This window comes from Pundamilia nyererei, unplaced genomic scaffold (genome assembly GCF_000239375.1).
Source record: "Pundamilia nyererei isolate P.nyererei 1_Seehausen unplaced genomic scaffold, PunNye1.0 scaffold00044, whole genome shotgun sequence".
Lineage (NCBI taxonomy): Eukaryota > Metazoa > Chordata > Actinopteri > Cichliformes > Cichlidae > Pundamilia > Pundamilia nyererei.
In genome coordinates, this window is record NW_005187445.1 from 3,950,425 (window position 1) to 3,963,780 (window position 13,356).

Sequence of the window (13,356 nt, forward strand, 5' to 3'; positions counted from 1 at the left end):
TTTTTCTAGATTACCAGGATATGCCTCCTAATTTACACCACTGAGGTGTTAACTGGCCCACACACACTGGATCACTGGTCTTTATCTTCAACGGGAAGACTGGTAGGAATAAGTTTTAAGCTTATGTAGTGATGTGCAAAAAGACCTGAGCCACCCCTCATTTCTTTTTGTTTCGGCAGGAAAATGGGAAACAGGTGAAGGGATTAATTGAAACGTGCAAACATATACGGAGATAGAGTTTACAAAGCAAAAACAGTTTGTCCAATTCTAACCAGGTGAAAGTCAACATTTGGTACAACCCCCTTTATTCTTCAACACAGCCTGAACACTCTTAGGCAAGCTTTCTTATGATATTTATAGTATTCAGGAATAGTTCTCTGGCTTCTTGACGGACCTTCTTGAAGCTCTTTTTGGTCGTTGGCTGCCTTTTGCTCTGTTCTCTATCAAAATGATGCCTTTTTTCCACACTGCTTCAATAATGATGAGGTCCAGGCTCTGGGGAGGCCAATGCATGACTCATAGTGTTCCACTGTGTGTTTCTCTATCCAGGTATGCTTTTACTGCATTGGCAGTGTTTGGGATCATTGCCATGTGGAAAAAAGAAAGTTCTTGTGTGTCATGCAATTTCCAGATCAGATTACATTGTTGATTAACATCTCACAACACTTTTCTGCATTCATAATTTCATTGACTTTGACAGGATATCCAACACCTTGTTTTGCAGATGGCTTCAGACATGCGCTGTGGCACCTCTGACTTCAACTCTTCCATACATATTGATGATGAGTTGAACCATCTTTAAAAAAATAAATAAATAAATTGGATTCATTCGTTTTCAGAAGTTGAAACTGACAAAGTTGTATTTTTACTACAGCATTTGTATACAGCATTTGTATTCTATTTTTATCCTATTGTATAATTTATTCTATTTATTCTACTTTATATAGTATTTTATTTTATTCTATTCTGTACAGTTGTGTACAGTATTTTATTCTTATTGTATTCTAATTTTTGCTATGTAACTTTTGCACTGTCCACTCCTGCTGTGACTTATCTTATCTTATTTTCTTCCTATTTGTTAAGAATATGGCTCCATGCCGTTCCTCTGCTCTAGATCATTTTTAGATCTGCCACTTCTTTTGTCCACCACTTGTCCAGTTTCTTCAGATTTATTAAGGTCACAATGCGTGCAGTACTGAGATATTCTATGTTTTCAGTTAATAGCTCTTTGGAAATCACCTTGTTCGTCCAAAAATGGTACTTTCTGTCTCTCAAACCGTGTTGTCTTTTGGATTTTCCCTAAATGTAACGGAAGAAATCGAAAAGTATTTACTTCACAATGTGTGAAGTATCTAAAGTGTCTAAAGATACAGTTTAAAATTGTCTCTTTGCCAAGATGTCTGTTAGGTGTCAGCACAACACTGTTCTACCTCTTGACATAAGTGAGTTTTAATGCATGAATGATTCATAAGTCACTGTTAAGTGACCTAACAAAAAACAGGCCTTCAGAAAGCCTGGGGAACTATTGCTTAAGACCACTTTAAAAATAACTTTTTTTTTTTAAAAAAGTCTGAAGAATGTTAGTGTTGCCTGTTTATCAAAATCACATTAGTCTGAAGCAGCACCACTTTTATTTATTTATTTAACTTTTAGTATCGGTCATTAAAAACGGCGTGACAGTGTTAGGAGACACCTCTTTCTTTATTTTACTTTCAAAAATCATATTAATTTAAAACTTTTATTATTATTGATCACTTTATCATTACTATTTGTTACTACTTAAGCAATGTATCTATTTATTAGCTCGGTTTTGCTTGAATACCATGTAGAAATTCTTAGGGCAGAATAATTGTTGCAAATTAATTTATTCAAAACAAATACTACAGGTCTGAACTGCGTGATCGACACAAAAACACGCGAGATTTCCGTAAAACATCCTTACGCGGGAATTTCTTGCAGGTAGATAAAATGACATCTAGTAACAGGTAACGTGATGGAATCCCGTGCGGCTCATTTTTGTTCTGAAATTGATAAGCTCCATGCAAAACTGTTGATCAACGTGGGAGTCACGACAGACTGGCAGCGTGCTGAAAAAGAAATCAACCAGTAAGTTCACACCGATCTACTCCAACCGGCTAATAGCCAGTTACGCTAGGTTAGCTTATTCTCTGTGTAGTGCAACAGTATTCACAGAGACTGTGGATGTTTTGAGGAGCCAAAGCGGTTTAATGTAACTGGTATTGCGGTTATATTTAATATTTAAACTCATATTGATGTGTATATATTCACAAAGAGCAGTTTATCTAGGGTTTACTCGACATTGTGTTTCGTAGTTGGCTAGCTATGTACTTTACCAATTCACCATAGCCTGTGATTATGCCCTGTTATTATCCCAGTGTAATCAGTCACATGTAAAAATGTCTGCCAATCATGGGTAGTGTTAGTTAATTTGATTTTATCATGTACTCTACTTGAAACACTTTACTGTAGAAACAATTATGTGTCCGGGAAGTATTTAAAAATGTGGTCGTTAGAAAAAGATTTTGCACAAAATATGTTGAACTAGCAAGATTAAAATCATACACTGAGTTGCCCTTTTATTAGGTGCACCTGTTCAACTGCTAATGAAAGAAAATGTGTAGTTGGCCAATGATATGGCAGCAACGTGGTACACGGAGACATGGTCAAGCATCAGGATATGCAGAGAATATTATGTGACTTTAAATGTGGTGTAGTTGTTGGTGTCAGACAGGCTGATCTGTAGGTCTGAGATATTTTCACACAATCATCTTTAGGGTTTAAAGAGAGTGGTGCTGAAAAAAGTAAATATCCAGTGAGCAGCAGTTCTGTGGGTAAATACCTTGTTAATGCCAGAAGTCAGAGCCTTTGAACTGCTTTGAACCAATGGGATAATTCAGTTAACTACTTGTTACTACCAAAGTGAAGAGGAGAAGAGGAGCTCAGTATATGCAACATGTCACAACCTTGAAGCTGATGGGCAACAGCAGCAGAAGACCAGATTGGGCGCCACTCCTGTCAGCTAAGAAGAGGAAGCTGGGGCTACTGGCACATGCTCCTCTTGCCTTGTTTCAGTGGTTCAGACTGATGGTTGTACAATAGTGTGGGAGAAAACTTGTTGGCACATTTTAGGGCTGTTAGTACCAACTGAGCAATGTTTAGTGTGTATTTTTGCTGACCATGTGCATCCCTTTATGACTGCAGTGTCCCTATCTTGTAATGGCTGATTCGAGCAGGATAACACACCATCTCACAACATTCCAGTTATCTCACACTAGTTGCTTGAACAAGACAATAAGTTCTCTGTACTCGGATGGCCTCCAAAGTCTCCCATGGGATCACCTTTATCCTGTGATGAAACATTTCCATCTTGATAAGAGTCGTTTCTTACAGCCTGAAAATGACAGTGAATGATTTGATAATATGAAAATGACTTCAAACTTAACTATGGCCTTTGCAGTCACAAGAGCTCAACTTAATGGAAGAGCTAGAAATTTTAGACCAATCTGGCTTATTGTGATTTCCAGCACCATCATCATAATACCAAATGAGGGAATAACTTTACAATGATGGTTCAGTTATAGAATCAGTGCCAAAGCACTTAAAAGGACTTTAGAGGACTTTTAACACCAATAAGGTATTTAGTGATTTTAAAAAAGTATATATTTTTCCCCTTTCAGACACTTAAAGCAAACAGATTTTCCTAGCAGTTGTCATGTCTAGTTAATAATAATAATAGTTCTTACTAAAATAATGATAGTGTGTTTTAAAATTAATCTTGTTTTATTGTCACAAAAATTCCTCAGCACAGCTGGTGGTGGTTTGTTTCTTTCCAAACAAGTTTTTGCCAACAGGGAGGCTGCTGAGTGCCCTCTGGTGAACAAAATATGTAACATCAACAGAAATAATATGGCTGAAGGGTGTTTCTCCTGTCTCTTCTTTCCTTTTTACATTTTTATTAGTTGGTCATTTAAAATTCCAAAATCAATATATTAGTAATTATATCGACCCCATTGATATATTGGGCTCTATAAGACAATTTAAGTTGCTTTATCCTCTAATTTGTTAGCCATTTATAAATGCATTTCTTTTATCCATTTCACATTATAGGTGAAATTTTGTAATAATGATGAATTTAGAAAGTTGAAATTTTAGCCTCTAAAGATTTATTATTAAACACACAGTTGGTTGAAGTAACAATTAGAATAATCTGGTTAGAAATTACAGTGATTCAAAGCTGGGTGCCAAGCGTACTCACAATGAACAGCATTGCCGGATGGTATTATATCATTTGACAGCAGTGTGATGTAGCTTCTAATTTAGGTATTTATTTAAATCAGAAACAGTTTCTTTGATTTTCCTAAATTCTGCTGGTTGCATATTATTATAAAAGAGAATCACAGTCCTAGACTACAATTGGTCTTTGACATTAATTGTAGAATTGGTTGTCTGTTTGGAAAAAGTTTTCTTGTGATATTATAACTTCATTTAGTATTTCTATTTCCAGCCAGGAAATTTTAAACCGAATTGAAAGCATAATCCTGGAAATAGTCACCAGTCTGTCCAAAGCTGAGGCCCCTGTCCTGGCGCTGCCCAACAGATCCAGCTGGGCCAACATAAGGTATTTTGATTTAAACATGCTGTAGCATGGCAAGTTTCCCTCCACACATATAATTGCTCATTCATTTTAAGCCACATGACCTTTGGGAGATAGCACAAGCCAAAAGGAATCGTGTGTAAAGCCACACAGGATTATTTCATTGTTATTTAATTTCCCTTAAAGAGATAAACGCAGACTTTTGCTCTGTTTGAATTTTTAGATGGGGGTTTTTCAAGCTGACCATGGGGTCAACCAGGTGGTGGAAATGAAAATCTTCTGCTTTGATTCAGAGAAAACCTAAAAGAACTTCCTGCTGCTAAAAAGATGACACACTGATAAGGAATTGAAAAGCACAGCATTTGTCAAGAGGCTTTAATGTGACTAGGATGGGGAGACCTTATGCTTAGAACAAAGAGGACTGTCTGATCTCAAATAGATCAAACCTTGCTACAGCTTAAATCACATTCTGGCTCAGCCATTTTAAATGGAACAGTGCTACAGGTAGCCCTCGGGGTGTGGGGAATTTTAGATAATTTGCAGGTGGGAGCTAATGTTTGAAAGCACTTACTGTAAACGGAGCACACAGTCTGTGCAGATGCTTTTTTTTTTAATTTTTATTTTAAATGGGCTCTTTTGTTACTTTTTTTACATCATGAAATCATAAATCTTTTTTTGATTGCTTCCCACTGAAGCTTTGACAGTGCCATTGGGCTTCAGATGAGTTCAAGACAGTCTGTCACCACCATTAGGGCCGACTGCCCTTCATCTGTCACTAAATTTGGTGAGAAGATGAACTGTTATGTTTGTTTGTTTTTTTCATTTTTATTTGTTATGCAACATCTGTTTTTGAAGTTCTTTAACACAGTTGTATGGTGCATATGGATTTCATTTGTATTCGTTGTGAACATATGCATAAACTGCACAAATGTCAGTAAAAGTCAGAGGTAGTTTTAGGTGACAAATTGGCAGAGACGTAACATGTTGCCTTTTTGGGATCAGTTTTACGGCATGGATACAGAATGTGTTGTTTAAATCTCTGATATGTTGATGTAGTGTTTAAGGTTTAATTCGTTTTTTTGTTTGTTTTTTCCCCCAAATCTGTGTTTCTCTTCAAAGCCCAGATTCTCAAGATTCTCTCAGTCATCTACAGGCTTGTCCAGAGCAACTCATATGCTACAAAAAGGTTCTTTATAAATAATCCATACTTTACTAAAGCCAACATATAGATACCCTTGTTTTTCATAGGAATGCTTGAATTTCAGTTTATTTATTTTTTCACATAACAGTGTTTGTCTCCACAGAGACATCTATTACAACAACACAAAGCTCTTTGGTTCACAGAAAGCTGTTGATAGTATCGTAGATGACATCTCCTGCATGCTAAAGGTTCCTCGCAGATCACTACATGTGGTGAGTGTGCATGTCTGTGTTAGCAGGCGATGCGGTTCACATGATTGTGTGGTAGAAAATACAAACCCCTGATATTGAAAACTTGTAGAAAAATTCCTTTGGATATTAGTTCAGCTCCCACAGATGAAGTATGTTAGTTTAGGATGGTATTTTATTTTTGTTCTGCTTCTTGTCCCAGGAAACACCTGTGGAAAACAAACGGCTCTTTTGATCAAAGAGAAATAAAATTAAAGTTGAATTCAGGGCCCAGTGCTTGAAATAGCGCGTCCCTTGTATGTGTGTGATAATATGGGCTTGTGCTAAATTCTGTAACTTATCTGTAACTTTGTTGCTAGTTGGCCACATCCAAGGGATTGATCTCAGGTGACCTGTGTTATATGGAGGAGGACGGCACGAGGATTGACTGCCACTCCAGCTCAACTGTAAGCACCACTTTAATGCTTCTTCGCCTGATTTAGTGTTTGTTTTTGTCATGGGGCATGGTCTGTGGTGCCGTGCAGGGAGGGCGGACGCACCTGCACGGCATCCTTAATCACGCCCGCCTAGTTAAAAAGACGGGGACTCAGGGGTTGGTGGGTTGTGGTGTGACAAATATTGAATAAAATGGCTCAAACCTACGATCCCTGGACCCGCCGTGTCTCATTCACACCACAGTTTTGTTTTTTTGTTTTTAAATGACACTGCAACAAGAAACAGTACATCATTTATAGCTGGATTTTTGGTTTACTTTACTCCCCAAGAAAGTAACTGTAAGTCTGAGCTACGGAAGCCAGGCGTCCTTTTTTATTTATGTAGGTTAATACCACCATACATGAAATTTCTCCAGGGGCCTTTAAAATATTGACATTATCTGACCATACACCAAATATAGTCAAAATACAGCTCGGGGAACAGAACCAGCCCCTTAAAAGTGAAATCTAAATAACCCCTCAAATGTCAGTAAAAGGCAGCATTATGTTAATGAATCTGTACTAAATCTGAGCTGCTATTTAAGTCGATTCCAACAGAGGGCGTTCAGTTTATACTGTACGTGCAAACAGACTTTTACTGTTTTACTGATGGCTAAATGTCTGTCCTTCTCTGCTCTGTATTTAATTTTGTTTTTCTCCTCTCTGCTTAATAACTGATCTCAGCTGATTGCAGTGCACAGGAAAAATGTTTATTGATCTATCATTGTTTTAATTTCTATCCACCCATTGTGCACATAATTGAAGAAGCTGTATAATGTAGGCAATAATATAATTTTAAGAGTAATGTGATTACGGAATTTAGTACAGTAATGCTTTGCATTTGTGTGTCAAAGAAAAATGTAATTTAATCATTTAAAATAGTCTGGCCCTCCCAGGATGAAATGTTGCCATAGATGCTTGATACGGCTAAAAGCCTTCATTAAACTAGGACTAAGATGAGGTTCTGGTTGCTCGATGGACAGGCATGAAATGGACTATGCTTAGTTCGACGTTACAGCTTTGGAAATGTGAGAAACATTTGGCTTATTTAGCAAAGCCATCCTAACGACCTCGTGCTCACTGGGTTAAAACTTTTTATTACAGTGATAGAATGTAAAGCCAGTAATTACAGGAAATTATCTCATTGAGTAATGACTCAAGCCTGCCACGTGCACCACAGACTGATAGTCAACACTTTGTTTGCCGCTATTTTGCTAGGGTTGTGAGCAGCTAGAGCCACTATGTGAATAATGTCACTGAATGAGAGATGGGCATCACAGAGGCACAGGCAACCATTGTCCCACAAAAAAACATTTCAGCTGATCTACTGAAGCCCAGTGTTGCACATCACTGTCTAGCATTTATTAGTATTAAAAGATTTAATCTAAAATAAATTCTAAATATAAATCCATAATATAGATAACCTGTATGTGATTCCCATCAGTAGATCCAAAGGGTTAATTTTCATTGTAGACAGCATAACGACAACCGTTTTCTTCCAAGAAAAAGATGAACAGTAAATTCAGCTAGCAATACAAAGCACTTAGACTGCTTTACAGGGGAAAAACTCAATTTTTTTTTTTTAAATGCCATGTAGTAGTGCAAATTTTTTTTTTTTTTAATTTATTTTCTTTTTTCTCTTTTTTTTGCTTTCAGGCTGTCTCAGTTTCATCGAACATCAGTGGAATTAAAAGTATGCTTTGTAATCTATTTAAGAATCTACTTTCATGTTTTGTCCCATGATTGTAAGTCTATCATTGCAGCTGTCGTCCTTGTCCTTTTTCAGATATTGTATCATCTGCAAAATTTGTCATGATCATTGAGAAGGATGCGACGTTCCAGAGACTGCTGGATGATGACTTCTGCACAAAGATCTCCCCTTGCATCATTATCACAGTATTTTTCTGTGTCTGCTTTTGATCTGAATGTTGTCTTCTTTCAGAAAGAGCAGTCTTAGTAATCTGTTTACTTAATCGTTGTGTTTGTGTGAATCAGGGTAAAGGTGTGCCAGATGTGAACAGCAGGCTGATGGTGAAAAGGCTTTGGGATGAGCTGCACATCCCCATCTTTGCCCTCGTGGATGCTGATCCTCATGGTATAATTCATCTGCTTGAATACTTAAGCTGTCAGACATACTTTGCATTTTCCCACACATTTAACAGCATTTCAGATCCACACACAGACACACACACAGCTGGGTTACATGTCTCGCTAAGCCAACAAAAGTTAGCACCTGTCCACTGTGTCATGGTGCCTAGTCTAGCTATTATTCCCGTTGGTGTGATGTCGTCCAGGGGGAGTTTGCTCGGTTTCCATCAGCCTCCATACCACTAAGTTTTTTGCCGCTGCGTGGCGAGACACATATGTAATGCTTTACTTTGTTCTAAGATCACATCACAGAGGATAATTGCTCTGCTATGCAAGTGATTGCAGCGTCTCTCTGTCCCTCCCTCTGATTTTCCCAGGCATTGAAATCATGTGCATCTACAAGTATGGATCAGTGGTGAGTCCTGTTATGCCGTTATTCCTGTACTCTGCATTATCCACTGTAGCCTGTTGAGTGTCTCTGTGTTAGCACGTTATAATCATGCACCTCTTTACATAAAAAGAATCAGTCATGCATGTTAGAAAATTAAACAGACACGCTATGAAGTGAAACTGTTATGCGATTGTGTGACAATCGCATCACTTTTGACCTTTGTGAGGCTTTTGTAGTCATTCTTGTTTCATTAACTTCATTGTAAACATGTGTTGGGGTTTGCTGTGGTATGAGAGTACAGCACTGATTAACAGTGTGTTTGTTTTCTGTATAAGCATGCTATGTGTATTTGATGTGTGTGTATGTGACTGGGTGTGTATGCGTCGGTTTATCCGCAGGCAATGTCGTTTGAGGCCCACAGTCTGACCGTCCCCAGTGTTATGTGGCTAGGCCTCCTCCCCTCTGACCTACAGAGGTTTGGACTGAGCATTCGCTACTTCCTACTTCCTCCTCCTGCCTCTAATTGGGATTATATTCTGGGGAAGTTTAGATTGTTTGTTTTGGTTTCTGTTGCTGTTGCCATCACTTTTTTTTTTCCCCCTTCATGGAGCTCTTTGCAAAAACATATTGAGTTTTAAGTATACACCCCCTTGAACAAATTTGGGCCGAAAGAAAATTTTCTGACATACATTAAATTGTAGTCTATTCGGTTATTCTTTCTTTTTGTTTTCTTCTTTTTTTACTTGGCTGAACCTACACATAACCTCCTTTCTGGGAGTCTGTTTAAAAAAAGGGAACGAAACATTCTTCAGGGATAACATCCATGAACTGAAGTCTCTTATATATATGTTTTTAAATCTAAATTTTATTTTTTAGGTTGCGGGTTCCCAAGGACGCTCTGATCCCACTTACCAAGAGAGATGAAAGCAAACTCTGCAGCCTCCTTGAAAGGCCGTACTTAACCAGCCAACCAGAGTGGCAGAAAGAGGTGAGTGAAAGAGGACGCCAAAGAGGAAAGTGCTGCAGTTTATGTAGGAGGATAGATGAAACTGTTTGTAGAAATTTGTGGGATGGGAAGGAAAGGTATCTGAAAGGTACTGAGCTTTGAAGGATTTTTCTATCTAGATATGGTCCTGTGTGACGTCCAATACATTTTATTCTCTTTAAGAAACCAGTTTTTTCTAGGGGGGGGGTTTCTTGCCTGTCAAGAGCCAAATATACAAAAGCTTCCAAAGCTCATGGTACTACTAAAAGAATTAACGACATTAAATAAAAAAAATTACAAAATCTCATTTTTAGACTGGAGGAATCTGGAGGAATGAGAGGTCTAATTTGTGGGAGACGCAAGCTGAAGCAGTCCAAAGTCTGAAACATTTCCTCTCCCAATTAGAACAACATTTCGGTGCAGTTAGTTACAGTCTCTGGGTTTAGTTTGCTTATTGTTTATTTGAAAGAATGTAACATGAACCATGCCACACACCACAGCATTTATAGTTATAGTTAAGTTAATTTGCAATCCCCGTCCCTAAAACGCTCTTTAAAACATACTGAGCAACACATGCATGAGAGTTAAACTAAAAAGTAATCAATTTTAGAACAATAAAGCACTGTAAGACAAGAAGCAGACAATTCTTCGTGACTGCAGGACTGATATACTTTTAAATAACTGCTTCAGTTTTAGGGTTCCTCCTTGAGTTCTGCAGCTAAGGAATTCCACATGTTGATTAGCTGAATGGAGAAAAAAAAAAAAGCTGTTTATCCAAATGAGCATTTACGTAATGGCACCTTACAATTCCCACAAGATCCTCTACGTGTTACTGAGCCCAAACATTTAAGGGAAACCACAAGGTCACTGAGCACGTGGGCAGCCTCATTATTTTATCAGACAACAAAATGAGCAAAAAAATAAAAATACAAAAACATAACAAATAAGAAGCAGTTGAGCACAATACAGGTTTGTTATTGCTGTGTGTCTTGCGAGACTGTGGAGCTGCACTCTTTGTGGCGGTACTGCAACTGGACAGGCAGATACGGGAGTTACTGGTCTTTCTCACTGTGAACCCAAGTGTAGTCTGACGCTGGTCTCTGCAACTGTTGAGATCTTTCTCCTGAAATTCTTTGCACACATTTGGATGCCTTTATGAGCTGAAGTTTCTATAAGCTGATTGTTGTGATACTACAACTTTCCAAGTGTTCAGATCAGTGCCCATGGCCTTAGGATCCTACAGCATCCAACTTATAACACTGTGTGTGTGTGTGTGTGCGTGTGTGTGTGCGTGTGCGTGTGTGTGTGTGTGCGCGTGCGCACGCGTGCGTGCGTGTGTGCGCGCGCGCGCGCCACAGATTAACTTTGACAGGGCAAAGCGGAATTTGGTGAGCAACAATCCGGATCTGGTCAAACAAAATTGTCCCACTTTGACCACAAAACTCAAAGCTTTGCCTCTTGTCTCCCTCAGTACATTCATCCAACCCTGTGAGATGTTTTTTGGCAGTTCTGTTGTAGCAATAAGAAAAAAGTTGATTGGATGAATGAATATAACTTGTTAATTTAAAAAATAAATAAATAAAAAGGTCAGGCCTTGAATTTTCTCCATAAGCACAGAGCAAACCTGTCGCACTGAACATTTTGATATTGTGCCGCACAGTAGAGGAATGTTTGTGAGAGGACTGTTAGCTTCCTGGAAGTTTGTAACCGCTATTTTCCATTGCTGAGTGTCTGTTATGCATCTATGATTTGTCTGTTTGCACAGCTTCCTGTCTGATCCCACTAAAACTGTGTGTTGCTGTTTTTGTAGATGAAACTGATGCAGCAAAGTAAAGTAAAGGCTGAAATACAGTCTTTGACAGCTATAGCTCCTGACTTCCTCACACAAATCTACCTGCCCAACAAGCTGCGCTATGGAGGCTGGATATGAGCTCAATGCTGCCACTTAGTGGATGAGTAAGTGAACTGCTGAAGTTGCTTTGAAGCCTGAAGAGTGGTATTAGATGTAAATTGTCAGACAAATGAAAGTATTAACTTCAGTTTGTTAGTTTGTAGTGTTTGGATAGTTATTCACCTTTCTTTGTGTATATTGGATGCAGTTGTTTGAGAAGTGTAATAAAAACCTCCATGATCCCACTGATGAGTGTTTCCACTTTGTCTTCATTAGCATTGCTGATATTCCCAAGATGTTTGTGTGTACTTCCAAAGTGAAACCACACTGTGGTACAGTAGATTCCCCCCCCTCCCCCCTCCAGCAAGGCTTTGCGGACGTCATAGCCACTGACGTCTTAGGCTTCTGATGCAAAAACCACAAGTGTGCTCAAAACAATTTGGTGGTTTGTAATTGCAGCACAGTATCTGAGGATGTTCATTCATAAAGGCACAGCAAATCATGCTGCTGCCCTATAATCTGCTTTCCAGCTGTTGTAGATGGTGTGCATTAAAATTCAAATCCACTCATGTCATGAGCTTCACCAGAGAAAGAAGATGTAAATAAACTTGCAGTTCTCTGCTTGACTTTGGTCAATCAGTATCACAGACACACTACTTTTCTTTTTCTTTTCTTTTTTTTTTGTGAAGGATATGATTTCTTGCTGAGAGGTAGTAACTGGTAGTTGGCTCTGTAAGTGGTCAATAACATTGTTATTTTTGTAACTTTCCCTCTACACCAATACAGTGACTTTTAACCATCAAGATGTGATTAAAGTGCAGACTTTAATTCATGATGTTCAAAAACAGCAATGCATTAGCTGTTTATGGATTACAGCCATCTTTTATACATAGTCCCCTGTTTTCAGGGTAATTAGAAAATTAACTGGTGAGCAGTTTCACAGCCAGGCAAGGCCTGTTTGTTTTCATTATCCACTGGCAAATTTATCAGATAAAAGGTCTGGATATTTTTTTTCCAAGGGTTGAACTCTCATTTGGTAGCTGTTCACTAGAACTTAGATTCAAAGACATGTTGATCTATGTGAATCATGAAACTGAAAAAGCACAAAGTTAAATACAAGTAAAATGCAGGGCGGACCAATCTGATGCATTAAAAACCTGTGGCCCTCCTATTGCTTCTCGCATGTTTAAACCATCAAGTGCCGTCCAGTTTTCTACCGCCTTTAATAAGGCCTTAAATGTTGACTCAGAGCTCTCAGTCTGTGCTGACACTGAGGTGCTGGCTGCAAAATTCTTATCTACTTGTCAAATCATTCTGGACACTGTTGCTCCTCTGAAGATCAGGCGGCCTAAATTGAAGTCTGAGCCGTGGCTGAACGACATCACTCGGGCTGCTCGAAGAGAGTGCAGAAAAGCAGAACGCAAATGGGAAAAAGACAAGCTACAAGTGTCTTATGATATCTTAAGAGATAGCTGGCATAGATACCAGAAAATTGTCAAGAACCAGAAATCCGCCTATTTTGCA

General features: G+C 38.5%; 1 protein-coding gene across 2 annotated transcripts; it reads left to right on the forward strand.

The window, feature by feature from the left end:
- Positions 1-1,922: 1,922 nt before the first annotated feature.
- spo11 (SPO11 initiator of meiotic double stranded breaks) lies at positions 1,923-12,081 on the forward strand. Of its 2 annotated transcripts, none has more exons than XM_005731807.1 (13): positions 1,923-2,106; positions 4,526-4,639; positions 5,311-5,399; positions 5,735-5,801; positions 5,905-6,028; positions 6,364-6,450; positions 8,134-8,170; positions 8,264-8,373; positions 8,473-8,572; positions 8,943-8,980; positions 9,355-9,431; positions 9,833-9,944; positions 11,752-12,081. In XM_005731807.1, exons 1-13 carry the CDS (start codon positions 1,994-1,996, stop codon positions 11,869-11,871), a joined length of 1,188 nt encoding a protein of 395 aa, XP_005731864.1. In that variant the 5' UTR covers positions 1,923-1,993; the 3' UTR covers positions 11,872-12,081. The 2 variants fall into 2 exon arrangements, with proteins under 2 accessions (XP_005731864.1, XP_005731865.1); XM_005731808.1 differs by having other exon boundaries at positions 5,920-6,028.
- Positions 12,082-13,356: the final 1,275 nt, after the last annotated feature.

What these genes read in the sequence shown, in the direction of transcription:
- spo11 (XM_005731807.1), top strand. Translation starts at nt 1,994, where the DNA reads ATGGAATCCCGTGCGGCTCATTTTTGTTCTGAAATTGATAAGCTCCAT. An exon ending in CTCGCAGATCACTACATGTG is followed by an intron (nt 6,029 to 6,363) that starts GTGAGTGTGCAT and finishes CTTTGTTGCTAG; the next exon opens with TTGGCCACATCCAAGGGATT. An exon ending in CGTGGATGCTGATCCTCATG is followed by an intron (nt 8,573 to 8,942) that starts GTATAATTCATC and finishes TGATTTTCCCAG; the next exon opens with GCATTGAAATCATGTGCATC.